Source organism: Lissotriton vulgaris, chromosome 6 (genome assembly GCF_964263255.1).
Source record: "Lissotriton vulgaris chromosome 6, aLisVul1.2, whole genome shotgun sequence".
In the NCBI taxonomy this organism is placed as follows: Eukaryota; Metazoa; Chordata; class Amphibia; order Caudata; family Salamandridae; genus Lissotriton; species Lissotriton vulgaris.
This window is the reverse complement of record NC_141694.1, coordinates 1,353,083,215-1,353,100,738: the sequence shown is the minus strand read 5'-3', so window position 1 is coordinate 1,353,100,738 and position 17,524 is coordinate 1,353,083,215. Positions and strand designations below refer to the sequence as shown.

Here is a 17,524-nt window from a genome sequence, read left to right as displayed (position 1 = left end):
ATATAGATAGCAAAAATATCGATTTTTTAATAATATATAATATTTTATAGTCTATTTTTATGTAATAATATGTGTGAATAGTGTGTATTAATGTTATTAAATATTTTATTACATGAATTTTGTTTTGATAATAATTGCGTAATGTAATTCTGTAGCGGGTTGTGGGTTTATAGGGGAATAGGGTGGGAAGTAATTTAATAATAATTAATTAATTAATATATGTTTGTTAATATTTTTAATTAATAATTAATTGATAATTAATTAATATTAATTAGTTAATTAATTAATATAATTTTGAATATATTTTGTATTAGTAAATAATTGTTAATTAATTAATTGTAATTAGTTAATTACATTAATTAGAGTACATTTTTTATATATATAATTTTGTGTTATTTTAAAGTAATTAATTTTTATAAAATAATATTAATTATTAAAATAATTACACCTAATGTTCTAATATATTTACTTTATTGTTATTGTTAATTAATAATTAATTGGTAATTAAATAATATTGATAAATTTTGGGTAAAGGGGTATTTTTAGGGTTCAGGGTCAGTTTTCAGGCCATGGGTAAAGGGGTATTTTTAGGGTTCAGGGTCAGTTTTCAGGCCATGGGTAAAGGGGTATTTTTAGGGTTCAGGGTCAGTTTTCAGGTCATGGGTAAAGGGGTATTTTTAGGGTTCAGGGTCAGTTTTCAGGCCATGGGTAAAGGGGTATTTTTAGGGTTCAGGGTCAGTTTTCAGGCCATGGGTAAAGGGGTATTTTTAGGGTTCAGGGTCAGTTTTCAGGTCATGGGTAAAGGGGTATTTTTAGGGTTCAGGGTCAGTTTTGGGTTTTTGGGTAAAGGGGTATTTTTAGGGTTCAGGGTTAACAAATAAGATTTAAAAAAATTATTTCTATTATTTTCATTTATTATTTTATTATTATAATTTAATTTAAGTCGTTTTAAGTATATTTTAGTAATTAAAATTTAATATTAATTTAATTTAACACTGTTTTTAGTAAAGTCGATATTTTTTACATCTATATTTTTGTTAACGATATTTTGTACTCGATATTTTTGTACTTACCTGTTTGTAGATACAAACTCGATATTTTGACTGTCGATATTTTGTCCACGATATTTTGGTAAGTCGATATTTTGTCAGTCGATATTATTTCAGTGATCCGTTCAAGGGGTATGTGATGGTATTACAGCTGGCTTAACACGCCCTCTAGAGTTTAGCCCGAAGACTGCTCTTATCCACGCTACTAGGATAGCTGGTCTAAGGTTGACTTACAACCAATCACCATAAGGGTCGTTGGAACGATACATAGTGGTCGCTAGAATAGCGAACGCTGCATATCGGGCCACCTTCTCACAGGCATCAAAAACCTGATCCACAATTTCTCCTTTCTGATTTGTGGCCCCTTCTTTCGCCCAGGATAGTGGCAGGAGTACACACTTCACATCCCAGTGCTTCCGCCTTCACTGAGGTCCTAGTTGCCAGCAACGCCTGTGCTGGTTAACTTCACCTTGGCTTCAAGCTGGACTGGTGCTAACTCCCAGGCTGCATCTGATGTCCGGGCCCCTCTGGCAATGGTTGTAAGGCAGCAAATATCTATTGGTGGACCGAACAAAAGGTCTTTAGACAAGGCATACAAATAATCTATCAACATAGAGGATAGTCTCAGAATACTTCCGAGTCTTGGGACGCCCCATATATTAGGAAGGCACCCAAGAACCCCTTCATCTATCTGAGAGTAAAAAAAAACCCTGGACCTATTACTCTATTTGAAGCTGCTTAGGAAGTCTGTGTTCATTTACTAAGTTCTGAGAAAAAGAGAAAAACAATACAGACATACTCCAAATCCTTACACTTATGTATTCCTATATTATTCATCTGAAGACCCTCAAGAAAAAAGGAAATGTTCTACACTTTTAGTCATAGACTCTACATTACTTGTGCAGGACTGTAGACACTTCTAAAACGATTTTTCTTTCATAAAAACACCTACATTGTACGCTTAGGACCATGCTCTCATGTTATAGGTGCAGCAGGAAAATCTAAAACTGCTGATTTAACAGGGATTCTTATTACATAAAGAACTAAAAAATAACTTCAACATAGTGGGTGCATATATTTCTCCAGCAGAACATGTTGCGACAAACAAACTCCTATAAAACAATATTTTCTTAAAAAATGTTTGCTAAGGATCACAGGGGCGTCTTTCTTGAATTCTACTTTTCAAGATCCAAACTATGCAACATCAGCTCTAATAAGGACTGTCAGTTTATTTACACAGACTAGCTAATAATAATGGTGTTATCATCTGAGAATTTTAGAACAAAAACTACCCACATCTAGTTCCCCTTAAAGATCAAATAAGGAAACAGCAATCTAAACTACTCATTCTTTCATAATTTCATCAGACAGGATGGGCAGTAACATAGAATATTTATTTACTCATTTCTTTAATGCTAGCAATTTTTAAAACAGTATTACTGAATAGCCAATTAAATGTCTCATGGCTTTTTCACAGACAGCTTAGACAGGCTCAAAAGAGATTGAGAAAAAGAGAGAGACAACATACATTTGCCTACCCTTAATTTGTAGATGAGCTAGCCTCCTTCCCCCATTTCGAAAACCTGAAATAGGTTTCACTTTTGTCGACATTATCTACCTCTATTTGTGGCAGCTGGGCACAAATACACTTGTAGGAGGTAAATAGCACATGTAGCTAGCTAGAAAACATTAATAACCAACCACCAATTCCTTTAGCAAGTATGCTAGTTGTAACATGAGGGCACATGAATTCAAACTAAATCCCATTGCCTCCTTATCTCAGCCCTTGCACAGTAATCTTCAAACTAAAGCATTAGTGCTATATACATGACAGAACTATCTCTGCATATAACTTACAAATGCTGCTATCCCATGATAATGTTATTCAATAGGATAACCCCCACCTGCACATTTCCTACACTTGTATTATATCTCAAGAAAACAATGATATCCCCATGTGCTCCTAACAAAATATGCAACATTTCCTTTAGCTAATGTTATCTGAAACATTACTTATAGTGCTTTGCCCTACAGTGTGAGGATCATGATATTTAAGTAATACAAAGAAATCACATACTGTCACAGTGCTCCCTACGTAGAAATTGCAAGTTCAGTTGGTTAGTTCTAAAAACAGACTTTGGCCTTTAACCCTTAAACCTGTTGTCCCCTTTCTGAGAAGGCCTATGCCATGCAGACTTTCCAATTCAAAGCAACTATGAAGAATCACAGCTGAAAGGCAGTCATCTTCATTCCTGTTTTCCAGTAATTTAGAGGTACGCTTAATAACTTCTGCTGGTTTTTTATATTTAGTTTCATTTGTGTGCAGTGTGCGCTGTGCTTTCCTAGTACTATAGAGGTCAGCTATTTGTGTTATACTTAAATGTGTGCATTTACTGAAGCCTAAGATCAGTTTGAAAACTGCTCTGAGTGGTATAACTGTTTTTAAACAGCAAATTTTGCCCAATTTCGACGTTGGTGTTAAGGGCACTTAAAAATGAACAACCAACAATGTTTTGGCATATTAGGCCCAGAATGTCCCCTAGATATCCCAGGAATGGGGGATCAGAAATGTATACAGTACACCCTTATAAAAATGAGTTTTATACACCTGGGTAAAGTGACATTTCACATTTTAGTTTCCCCCATTGCGGTACAGCACTGCTTAAATTCAACTTTGATGCTAGGAGTTCACAGTATGATAATTAGGCAGTATAGAGATCAAAAAGCGTTTTTAGTGCACTTATTTTTAATGAACATTTTTTTCATATCATCGAAATTCCCCACTTTTATTATTATTTTTTTTAATAACACCAACCCTTTTGATGGTTCCACGTATGAAAAGCAAGCCTCATTCCTTCTTGCCTTCAAAATGTATTAATTTATAACCCTAAGCACAGAATCCTTACTTGAAATATGAAAAGTCTGCACCACTTTTTTTTAGGTACAGTTATTATTTAACATCAAAACCACAGATGTGCTTATGTAAAAAGGCATTAAGAAAGTAAATCCAAAATAATGAAAGTGTCTTCTGTAATTTTTTTAAATCAACAGTCTGTAATGCAGGCTTTTATACCATGTTTACGCTAACTTAAAATCTAGTTGACTCAGCATTTTCCCTCTGTGGCCTGCAGTCAGGAATAGCCATGTTTTATTGACGCATCAAATTCTCACGTCTTTCAAGCCAGCACAAATCTATCGTTCTGTAATGTCGTGTTTAATACAGCAACAACCAATTCACTCAGATGATGTGAATGCCTTTTAATATCTAATACAATGTATCTAAGGAGAACACTGTAGCATTTTGTATTTTAGTTTTAGTTATTACAAAGTACACAATTTAGTGTTTTCCCTTCCTTTCAATGAGGCCTATTTTATTCCTATTGAATGTGAATTCTAATTTTATCTTTAGCATTGTGGCAATTTGCACACATGTATAGTTTCTTACTCTAACAATTTAATAGGAGCATGCAGCTATTTAGCATATGTTATAATTCATTTCTGGATTTTTTATTTAATATGTAATTAATTAAATGACATTTCGCATAACAGAATGATGACAAAAAAAACACAGTGAGCTCATTCCAGAAATTTTCAGAAGGTGGTCATACACTCAGAACACACAATACAGCGCACTTAAGGTTAGCCATTCTTAGACAAAAAGCGCAATCAATATTTACTCACACAAGTACCACCGATGCCAAATCACAAACCACATAGACATTTGAACACATAATTAGCCCACAAATCAACACTTAGGACAGAACCAAGAGACAGCCCACAGACTGTACTGAAACCAAACCATTTGTACATATTAGTTGTAAGTCATATTTACAAGAAAAGCTCTCAAAAGTAGTCGAAAAAACTGCACACAAAAAACAGCCCAAAGACTGTTCCATGTTCAAGAAGCCAACATATACCAAATTCACTAGTTTTAGCTGGCAGAACACTCAAAAAGCGCTCTGCAAATCGCTACTTATAAACGTTAAAGTGCACAAATCAGGATCCTTTTTTTTATGTACATGTTTTAATTCTATGGGGTACTTAGTCACCAAGGAAGAAATACGTTTTTATACCTAAACCTATTTAGGTATCCCCTCTAGGGGAGCCGGCTGAGTTCATTCAAGATTCACAATGGTACTTCCAAGAAAGCAACACATTCTACGACGTGTGCTAAGAACAGGCATGCCAAGAATATTGTAGCATATACAATACTATATACAAAGTAGCACTTAGCTTAGAGTGTGCCTTTCAATTATTCACAATTTAGAGATAAATATCCTCATTACCTGCCTACATAAATTGCAATTTACATATAATCGCATAAATCACGATAATCACATTATTGGTCAATACAAGTCAAACACATGTCGACGACCTTTCCAAGCACACATCTCCATCCTCTCACTGCCAAGTTCTGAGTGACCTAACGGTCGTTTTGAAAATACTCACGCCACAAAGGTTCTCAGTCAGGAGAGGTAAACATTTGGAGGATCAAATCAGGGAGACCGGAAATATACTGGGCTGCAGAGACAGAGAATCTCCGTGCGCAGGGTACCTCCTTAGTAGATTCCTGTCCTGTCCTCCTCAGTAGATTCCTGTCTCCTGTCAAGACCACTCCCTTGGATAGCCGCTCCTCTAATGAGGTCCACATCGGGCGCCATTTGAAGAAATATAAACCTCCTAAGGGGTTCACTGATACACCTGGTCCTTTTACCCAACAAAGAAGAAATTGGCACAGAAGCTGTAATATAAAAATAATTCATTTATTAACCCCAGATGAGGGAGACTGCATCATACGGTACCCTCAGGCCACTGTAGGAGGCATTCTAAGGAGTACAGAGAACAGGGGCCTTATATATGCATAGGTTACATTAGTCAGCATAAAACCAAGGGCAGTTCCTGGCACATGTAAGCATGCTTATGACTAATATGGCTATACAAAATTTGCTTGCTCAACAAAGTGGGAGGAGAAATATTTCTCCTTACATCAGCAAGAATAGCCTGACAGTTCTATACTAGGAGCAGGTGCATTCTGACAGCTAGGCCTTTCTGAGCATGTGCAAGGCTCTGGAAGAGGGAGAAAGCACATGGCAAGCACATGGCTAACTAAGATGGCTGCCAAGTACAAAATGGCTTTCGGCTCATGCTAACAGCGATTCTTGCAATCTTTAACAGCACATTTACATGAAATATAGACATGCCCTGCATTAACAGACTGAAATGAAAAGTGACATCCTACCCTTATCAACAAGGAACCCTGTGGACATTCTACATTTCCAGGAGATGTTGTAGAATAGCAAGGGGACTGCAGATCAGTTGCAAGTCATAAATACCATATACCAAGGTGGGGGGGACAATAAAAAATGTTTTTAAACGTACCTGCAGCCGGCCGCATCGTGCTGTTCTCCTCCTCTTCTCACAGGCACAGGCTCCCAGTCTGCCCTGCGGTCAATCCTGAAGCTGCTCTCATGCGTGGGAGCAGCTTCAGGATTGGCCTAAGTGCACTCGATTTGCGCTCACACACAGACTGAGAGTCTGTGCCTCCTCTCTCCTACCCAGCAATGCAGCTGGGTTGGTGTGAGCTTCAATGCGCAAGATGGTTTGGCCAGCCTGAGACAAACGGCCAAACAGTCATACACGCTGAAGGCAGTGCACTACCACTCATCCTACCATTCCCTTGGCCTTGCCCCCAAGAGTGTTCACTATCAATTTATTTTTATTTTTCTGCCGTTTTTGGGGCATTCTGCCATAGCGGAGGAGCTGCCGCTGGTGCACATATCAACTGAAAGGGCCGGGCCCATTAGATGTAGATCTTCGTAAAGGGGAGGAAATCATTAACAATGCCAATCAAATTTATAGGTATTTCTCTGGACACATAGTAATCAGTGATCACTATGTAAGGTCAGTAAATGTATTACAAAGCCAAAAATAACTGGACATAAAGATACCTGAAGATGAGAGTGTAGAAATACATTGGAATCAACATAAAGCCAAATATGCTAATAAAGTTGAGTTGGTGTAACATGCGCAAGACAATTAACTCAAGAAACAGAAGGCAGAGGATCAAAAAGCATGAGTCCAAATGTTCCTGCATTGAGGGTTGCTGAATATAAAGCATCAATTTATCCCTACATTAACGCTAACATGACATCCGTACTTAAACATCTTTCAGGGAAAGAGGTAAAAAGTTGTCAGCATGTGGAGTCTCCCTAAGAAGTACCTCCACCATCAATTGGTCGAATTGCAGAAAGCTATCGACATAGAGCTTTTTCTGAGATGCTTTCTCTCCAAAGGCAGAGAAGAAGTGGGCTACTTTCCCTACTTGCAATGTCCCTATATTACAAGTATCTTCCCAAGGATCCTTGCTGGTCACGCCATCCTCTCTGACCACAGTCTCATAGGTATTTTTCCACAGGACAGCGATATTCCCGAACATTAACAAGGCGACCTTGATTCCCAGGCTTTTTTCGGAGTGAAAATACAACAGTTCTCCTTATCAGTTTTAGCTCACGATGTATCCTCTTCTCTCCTTGCCTGACTACTAAAAAAAATACATTATTCTAACTAGCAAGGCCGCTTCTTCCACCTGCAACACAAACATGCTAAAGAACAGAATCCTCAGCACACATGAAATTCAAACTGTTAATTCTGAAGCAAGAGCTTCCAGGGAAACACATTTCAGGCCTAAAAATTCAGCTAGCATAAGGGAAATGGCATATGAGCTTTACGAAACTACATAGGAATAAGGCACATTCAGTTAATATTCCTGCCTACATGCGAAATGACACGATTAATAATCAAATTTAATAATACATTATTATTTGCACAACACAAATTCTTCATGTTAGTGTTTTCCACTAGTTACATTTGCTTTCCACATTGACTCTTCACGTTTTCTACTTAATAGTCTAAATATATCACATTTTATGTTATTACATTTCAAGATCCTAACACTTCATTTTAACACAACAAAGGATTATATGCTGGTGTGTTCTACATGTGTATGTTCAAAATTCACCACATTAAATTAAATCAATTTTCCACTGCATCACAACAATACTCCACCTAGGTTTCAAAGAAATGCAACCTACAGCCTTCTAGCAACATCAATTAGAATACATTTCAGGAGTTAAGTTGTGCATTCTAATTTAGAAGTGTACAACTCAATCAATCACCGGTAGAGCAATAGGAATAAGGAAGTCAAAAACCTCCAGGTTAAAAGATTGGTATACCAAATGTTGGAAGACCACTAAGGAAAATGTACATTAACATTGTATTCCATTTATGAAGACTGAGGTTTTAGTGGCACCATAGAGCATGCCAATATATTGGAAGTTTCTAGGGCTTAAACTATGTCATTGCAGAGCCTTTATCATGAAATCCAACCTAACACAGTCAAAAGAGTTTTTGGCATTGAGTGATACTGCAGCCAACAGGTCTATATGTTTTGAGGCACCATATATAATGTGTAGAAAAGCCCTAGGATTTTCTGGAATGTACCTGCATTAACAAAACCAGGTTGTTCTATGTCAATCAGATCAAGAATGTACTCATTATTCTCCAGTATTAGGGTGTCTTTCATAGATTCACATGCCTGAATCATTCCCCGTCGTCGGAGTGGGAGTCCCACGGTATATAAAAAAACAATAAATATGCCTATAACAACCAAAAACCTTGGTAACAAGAAACCAGGAAGTAAAGTAGCCTAAGCTTCCAAGAAAAAAGTTCCACATGCATGACTATCATAGTCATTATACATAGCCCAAACTGCAGCCAATCAGGCGACAGCACCCACCAGAAAGTTCTCCTCAGAGGCTCAGGCTCTCAGATTTTCTACCGCACGTCGTGTGAAGGGAGTCTCCCTGAGCTCTGCTCAGTTCGTCTCAAGTTTCTTCAGGATTTCTTGCTTTTAGGATGTCTTCCTCTAAGAAATCATTATTCAAGCCTTGTGAATCTTGTGGTAAGCTCCGGCTTTTCTCAGAAGATTCCCACAAGAAATGCATCTACTGCCTGTATCCGGATCATCAAGTGAAGGACTGCAAGATATGCAGGACCTTCCCTGAAAAGACCCTCAGGGAGAGAGAGGGCCACTTACTTCTGTGGCTACAGAAGCTTAAGGACCAGGACAATCCAGTTTCTGAGGTAGGCAGTATTGCCTCTGGGTCATCTGTGGCCTCTAGGAAGAGTGCTGCTGAGGAGGTTTTATCTTCTCCTGGGGCCAAGGTTGTGAAGAAACAGCAACCTTTTAAGGGGTCAGAGAGGCTTTCCACTTCTAAGGCTACTTCTCCGGTCAAGAGCAAACCTTTACCTTCCACGCCCCGAGAAGATCTGTCAAGATTTTGCCTCCTAAACCAACTTCTGAGAAGATTCTTCCTCGGAAGAAGACCCCTTCGTCGACGACCCCTTCATCTACGAAGATCTCCATTGACGCAACTTCCACATGGTTGGTAACTTTTTCATCACCTAAACCTGAAATGATCATGTCGTCGGCGTAATTCCCGTTGACGCTGGTCTACGTCTCAGTGAAACCAATATCGTTGACGAAAGAAACTACATCTACTCCTATCGTCGCCGCATCGTTGACGACCAAGACCAAGAAGATCTCTTGGCCAACGGCTTCATCGTCAACGGCCACTCCATCGTCGTCGACGACCTCCTCATCGTCGACGAGAACTACATCGTCGACGGCCAAACGGTCGACAAAGACTACATCGTCGAAGAAGTCACCTCGTCGTCGAAGGCAATTTTATCGACGACCACGCCTTCGTCAGTGTTATCATCTTCAGGACTTATTCCTTTGTCGACGCAAAAATTGTCAACATGTACAGAAATACAAGTTTGGTCACCATCTACAGCTTTAACTTCTACACCATCTACGACAAAGCCTTCTTTGCTACAAAGACGTGCCTCTGTGCTAGAACCCTTATCTCCATTGCGTCTTTCTCCACATAAGGTACCTCTACAGGTTCCTGACCAATTACTGGATTCAGAAGACAGTGAGGAAGATTCTGATGTGGATGATAGGTTTGGAAAAGCTACAAGTCCTTCAGAACTTCTCATTAAGTACCAAGAGGATGATCAGGATGATCAACATTTGGCGTCACCTGCTGCTTGTATCCCGACAGATCAAATGCCTATAGCCTTGTTAACCAATCTTCAGCATATGCTGGACGATTATTACCGTCGTTTTCCGCCATCTGAATCAGCGGACTCCGTGCCTCCTACACCAGTGGCGCAGGCTTCCACATCAGAATTCAGGCCTCCTAGACCTCCTTCACCGGTGATGTCTCATCATTCTGCAGAAGCACACTCATCAGAGGATGAAGAGAGAGAGGAAGGTGAAGTAGATGAGAGGTCTTTGTTGTCGGAGTGGGATGAATATCAAACCCAGACACCTTCTCCTCCGCCTCCGGTTCCTGCAGATTCCCCTCCAGTGGACATTGGAGGCTTTCACCTTCTTATGGAGAGAGCAACCCAACGTTTCCTTATTCCTATGGAAACTAAGAAAGAGGAATGCTTCCTCTATGACTTTAAAGACCAGCCAAGGAAACAGGTGCGGACAATTCCAATTCTAGATTTTATATGGAAAGAGGGACTAAAGGTGATGTCGAATCCTGCATATATTCCTCCAGTCTTGCCACGTCTAGACAAAAAATATAAAGCGCCTGACAAGTCTCCAGCTTGCCTTATAGGACACCCAAAGGCAGATTCCGTGATCGTCCAAGCTGCACATAGACGGGCTAGAAATCCATCATCCCCGATCACAGCCTCACCTGACAGAGACGGCAGGTGACTGGACTTGATTGGGAAGCGAGTGTCTACGATGGCAGCGAGAACGGTCCATGCAGCCAATTCTCTAGCCATTCTGGGTCGATACGACCGACAGATGTGGTCAGATATCTCACCGTACATCGACATGCTTCCGTAGCCTTCGAAATCTGAAGCTCTGAAGATACTGCAAGAGGTCGAACGGATCTCGGCAGAGATTACCGACTCTGCAGTGGATGTGGCTTCCACTGGTTTCAGGCAGCTGGCGGGGGCGCCTGTCCTACGCCAAAAAGGCTGGTTAAAGGCTACTTTGTTTCGCCAGGAGGTGCAAGCCCCACTAATGCCGCTGTCCCATGTAAAGGTTGGAGGAAGAATCTCAAAATGTTATTCAAACTCGTCCTCAATAACATCGGACAGATGGGTCCTAGACATCGTAGCCAGGGGCCATGCTCTTGAATTCGAAAAGTTTCTTCCAAATTTCCCTCCAAAAGGCCCTCTTCCAGCTCATCTCAAGGAGTTGTTTTCCCAGATAAATTTGATGTTGCAAAAAGGAGTGATCGAAAATGTCCCTCAAGGGCGGAGAGGAACAGGATTCTGTTTACGGTTCTTTCTAATAAAGAAGAAATCCGGAGAATGGCGTCCAATTCTAGACCTTCATTCCCTCAACAAGTATCTAAAGATACTGTCATTTTGGATGTTATCCCTTCAGGAAATACTTCATCTTCTGCCGGCAGGGGATCACATGGCCACCCTGGACCTTCAAGATGCGTACTTCTAAGTTGCCATTTTACCCAGTCACAGAAGGTTCCTGCGTTTCAGAGTGGCTGGCAGGGATTTACAGTTCAAAGTCCTTCCCTTTGGGCTGCGATCGGCACCCAGAGTGTTTAGGAAGGTCCTAGCTCCAGTAGCAGCGCACCTCCGGCTGGAGGGGATTCAAATATTTCCTTACCTGGGCGATTGCCTTATCAAGGCGAAGTCTTTCTCAGACACAAACATCCATGTCCAAAGATGTCTGTCTCTCTTCCTATCGCTGGGTTTTCCTATCAATCTCGGCAAGTCACATCTTGTTCCTTCACAAAGGCAGACGTTCTTAGGAGCTTCCTTAGACACACAACTGGTTCAAGCTTTCGTATCGGACGAAAGGCAAAAGAGAATCCAAAACATGGCTCACAAGAAGGTCAGTTTCAGACAGACAGTTCAAATCCTTTCTGGGAATAGTCTCTTCTTGCATCCCGTTGATTCCAAATTGCCGCCTCAGAATGAGGCCCCTTCAAGAGGAACTCAACCTACAATGGCTACACGTCTCCGGTTCATTCGAAGGTCTCATTCAAATCACTCCTCGGATGCGGGAGGCTTTTCTCTGGTGGGTCAAACAAAAAAATCTAAAGAAAGGGTGTGCGTTCCTTCAAGAGACGCCGAATTACATCTTCAAGGGCTGAAGGTCAGCAGAAAATGGAGTCCTCAACAAAAGACATGGCACATCAATCTGCTAAAGCTAAGAGCCATCTTCTGAGCCCTCAAGTCCTTTTGTACAATCATTCTAGGGGCCACAGTATTGGTTCGCACGGACAATACTACAAGTATGCATTTCTATCTCAGGAAGCCCAAGAAATCTGGGCTTGGGCGATAAAACACAGGATCAATCTCTTGGCAGTTCACATGCCAGGAGTTTCAAATGTTCTGGCGGACACCCTCAGCAGGTCAACGGTGTCCACCCATGAATGGGAATTGCACCAGCCAACGGTGGATCGAATCTTCCAGCAGTGGGGTCATCCCGATCTGGACCTATTTGCGACCAAGAAGAACAGCAAATGCCTATTCTTTGCAAGCTGGCTTCCCCACAAGGACTCTCAGGGGAATGCGTTTTCGATCAACTGGTCTCAAATGTATGCTTACGCCTTTCCTCTGATACCGTTGGTTCCCAGAGTTCTCGGGAAGATGGAGAAAGAACCTTGTCGCTTATTTCTCATCGCTCCCAGATGGCCTCGCCAATTCTGGGTCACCGAACTTCTTCTGCTATCAGAGTGCGATCCAATTAATTATCGACCAATACCGAATCTCCGATCCATTCAGAACGGTCAAATTTGCCATCCGGATCCTGCTTCTCTAAAATTAACAGCTTGAATTTGCTCATCTAAATATTTCTGCGGATTGTAAGGAGGTACTGGCTAATGCGTGAGCACCTGCTACAATAAAGACATACAGACTTAAATGGAAAAGATTCTGCATCTGGTGTCAATCTGCTGGGGTTTACCCATTCACGCAACGCCGGAACAGATATTACCTTTCTCCTTGCACTTAGCAAGATCGGGCCTATCTCATACAACGTTAAAGGTCTTTTTGGCAGCCATTTCAAGGTACCGACAGGATGGATTCAACTCTCTTTATTCATCAAGAATAATACAACAGTTTTTTAAAGGACTTTTCCGAATGTTTCCTCCTGTACGTCGTCTGCCTCCATCATGGCATCTTAATGCACCACCCATTTGAACCAATTCACAAGGTGGATTTTAAATTTCTAACCTGAAAGGTTTCTCTGTTGCTAACATTGACTTCATCTAGAAGAGTCAGCGATGTTCAAGCTTTCACCGTCAATTCACCTTTCTTGCAATTCACGTCCAATTCTGTGGTACTACGCACAAACCCAAAATTTATGCCGAAAGTGCCTTCGGATTTTCACCTGAACGAACCAGTCATCTTAAAGAATTTTTTTCCTAATCCGCAATCCCCTGCGGAGAGGGCATTGCATACCCTTGACATTAGAAGATGTCTTAAATTCTATTTACAAAGGACCTCTACCATTCGCAAATCAGATCAACTGTTTGTTGCCTAAGGGAAGATACGGCAATGACAAGCAGTGTCTAAACAGACCATTGCTAAATGGAGTTCTGCCGCTATTGACTTTTGCCATCTGCAAGCTGGAAGACCTCTGCAGACTACTCCAAGAGCACACTTAACGAGGGTGGTTTCCTCATCGACTGCTCTCTTCGCTGGTGTCTCTCTTCAGCAGATCTGTAGAGTAGCAACTTGGTCCAGCAGACATACTTTCACCAAGCATTACTGTTTGGAAGCGGCCAGCGATGCCGATTCTTCAGTGCGGCAAGCGCTTCTCCGCAATCTTTTCAGATAAGGTGAGCCTCTGTTTTCCCTCCTCCTCTTTACTGCTTTTCAGACGCTTATTATTTTGCCTATGTTCAGTAGATGTTCAGGTAATTGCAATTTTTTTTATATATGTTTATGCATTTAGCATTGCTAATAAGTGATTGCAAATGCTTGCTATAAGCAGATAGTATTGCAAATAGCGTCTTCCCAGCATTATTGGGGTACTGCTATCTACTGATTCAGACATGTGAATCTATGAAAGACACCCCAATATTGGAGAAGAACAATAGTTACTTACCTGTAATCTGTGGTTCTCCAGTATTGGTGTCTTTCATAGATTCACATGCAACCCGCCCACCTCCCCTCAGAGGCTACCTCATGCTCTTATCTCCTTATTACACTCTTGTGCGATAAAATCTGAGAGCCTGAGCCTCTGAGGAGAACTTTCTGGTGGGTGCTGTCGCCTAATTGGCCGCAGTTTGGGCTATTTATAATGACTATGATAGTCATACATATGGAACTTTTTTCTTGGTAGCTTGGGCTACTTTACTTCCTGGTTTTTTGTTACCAAGGTTTTTGGTTGTTATAGGCATATTTATTGATTTTTTATATACCATGGGACTCCCACTCCGCCGACGTGAATTGATTCAGGCATGTGAATCAATGAAAGACACCAATACTGGATAACCACAGATTACAGGTAAGTAACTATTGTTCATATACAAAGCTAGATTTTAAATGTAGGTTTTACAGACCGCGTTGATGAGAGAAATAGATTTGAAATGTTTACTGGCAGAAAGGAAGCATGCACTGTTCCAGTAGAAAGAAAGTGCTGAAAAGCAAACTACATTTCGGTACCAGCATCCTAGAGAATTGCATGTAAAACTCTGTAGAGATTCCAAAAGGACCTGGGTCCAGATTTACCATAGTATTGCGGTGCTTTTGGTCATGGCGTTGCAAGGGCAATGCAATACTAACACCAGATTTATAAAGTTATGCAAAGGCACCTTGCCTGGCCCTGTGATGCTTTTAAAATCTGGAGTAATGCAAGGCAGCTCAAGTCACTGCCTTGTATTACTCCGCCCTGGGAAGGCATGCCATGGGAGGAGTGTGGGTGTTTCCATGTATCCAATCATTGGTTTTGGCACAATCCCCATTTTACCAACACTAATAAACCTCAGAATGCATCAAAATACTAAGCCTTCCCAGGGAGGTGCAACTAGGAGAAACATCACTATATTTCCTCATTCTTTCCTCATTACGATCTTGATAGGAAAGCTCTCTATACGACTCAGATTCGGAGGGTTTTCCTAGCAAATCACGCTGTGCGAGTCTGACCGAACGAGTACGATGCAGCCCTATGCTTGCTTTATTTGGTTCGCTCGGACTCCCATTGAACTCTATGGGTGCCCGTGTACCGAGGCATACACAGGCTCCCATAGCAAAAAGGGGTGGGTGGGAAAAAGCATACACAAATGGTATTAGTACTGGTTTGTATAAAAAGGCAAAGCAAATCAGCATGAAATGCTGCTTTGAATTACTTTGCTTCAAGGGAGCATTAAATGGGTGGTACATGGCCATTCCCATTGCAACCACCCATGCTTTTTAAGCTATACCCTATCTACTAACATTGGTAGACAGGGTTTAGCGCCCAAAATTTACACCGTAAATTAACACTGTAAAGCAGGCATTAAAAGGAGAAATGTTTTAATTTCTCCTTTATTTTTCAACTTTGCATGCATGCTGAACTGTGCAGCACCCACACAAAGTAGGAAATGCTTTGAAGTGTGTCTAGGGATAGTAGTTTGTAAAGGTCCCTGTCCCATCCCTACACTAGACTAAGGCATGCAGCCCAGCACTAGTGTGTGTGCCTGGCGCATGGCAGCTGAAATCCCTGTCGGCGCTTGGTAGAGGGGAGGAGAGAGCCATATCTCTGTGAATATGGTTCTCTCCTGCTCCCTACTACCACGCAATGCAGTACAGCCTCTTTGGGGGCTGCGCTGCGTTCTGTGACAGTTTTTACAATCTGGGCCAAATTGAGAAACCTGTGAAGCTAATGCATGCACAGTTGTATCAAACTTTTAATTTTTTGCATGGGCTCAAAACTCAGAAAAAATCAGGAGCAAACATTGTTACTTCTGCAGTTTAAGCACTAGCGTTTTGCACTGGGCTCCAAAGGAACCTGTTTGTTTCCCCCGCTGCGGGCAGTTGAAGTTAAACTAAAGCAGTATATTATTTGCTCCTTTATTTGGGTTGTAATGAAATATGCACAATGTGAGCATGGAAAAATGTGCAATAGGGTTATAGGGGTATTTGGACGGAAGGGATATTTACCATTTAGGATGAATTCATTGTAATACATTCATGGTCTTCAATAAACATTTGTCCTTGCTGTGTGTGCTAAAATTGCTGTTTCCCATCTTCCTTGATATACAGACAGCTGAGGCCTTCAATGATGCAGCATTTGCTAAGAAGATTAGTGTTTGATGTTCCCCTTTTAAATGAACATGCAAAGATGCCCTTAAAGGTACGTTTTGTAATGAAATGGATACCCTGTCTTCCCTCTTGAGTTGTTTTACTGCTGTTTTAAATCATAATTTGTGACTTTAAGGTGATAGTGTGAGTCTGTTTAAATTTAGGTAATTATACTATGTCCATCGTCACTGTCAAACATGACAAACATTGCAGTAATATGGATTTGTGTGTGAGTATAATATTAGCAAAGGACGCAATAAAGACACGGTTGTCTCGAGGCAGTGATCTGCTTATAGATTAGAGAAGAAGATTGAGCAAATGTGCCTTTAGACAGGATAACTGCAGAAGATGATTCTGAGTGAGGTTCATATATTAAACAAAGCAGTAGTTAGCAATCAAATTTGGCCAGTTAGTTTTAGTCACACAAATCATAACTCACGCGCCGGCAGCCTTAGCTAGAATTTGCTTCCCCACAGTGGACTGCTCATGCCCTCACACTTAATGGTATAACAAAGAACAACGGTTCCTGTGGTGTGATATTTGTATAAATAATTCAAATATTTGCTTAATAGCAATTTAGCGAAACATCGAAAGGTTGAAAGGAGATGTCGAAAAGAGGTGCAAGGACAAGTTTCAATCAGTCTTAGTAATGTTTATATTTCAAAACATACGTTGATTTAATTGTACAATCGATATATAGTTTGTCACATAATCATGTGAAAAGCACAACAAAAAACTGTACGGGTGCACAGTGTCCCAAGTGTATACATATGAAACCAAAAAAAATAATTACAACAACACACAAATAAACATAAACATAACGGTTTCTTATAGGATGACCAATTAAGGAAAATGACCCAAATATTGATAAATGATTCTAACTAGTGACCATATCTAGTCATAGGCACTGTTTGTAGGTTCAATTCCTTATAGCGTCGACGGCGTTTCAACCCTTGAGAATGTGGGTCTCATCAGGACAGGACATATGGGGACATCTGTATAGAGACTTGTTATCACCCATGCGTGATGAAAAAGATAAAATTGACTTACAGGTAGCCCGGCCTACTGACTCACGGAGACGCCATTGAGCGTGAGAAGATCCTTTCAGGCACCGTCCTGCATGGTAAAAT

The 17,524-nt window shown here is 40.7% G+C and overlaps 1 protein-coding gene across 1 annotated transcript in view; it reads left to right on the top strand.

The window, feature by feature from the left end:
* Window positions 1-17,524, top strand: part of RYR2 (ryanodine receptor 2) — a 3,481,211-nt gene that overhangs the window by 1,941,717 nt on the left and 1,521,970 nt on the right. Inside the window, exon 51 of the mRNA XM_086925791.1 lies at window positions 16,356-16,446. Coding sequence (XP_086781917.1) covers window positions 16,356-16,446 — 91 coding nt within the window. The remainder of the gene's footprint in view (window positions 1-16,355; window positions 16,447-17,524) is intronic.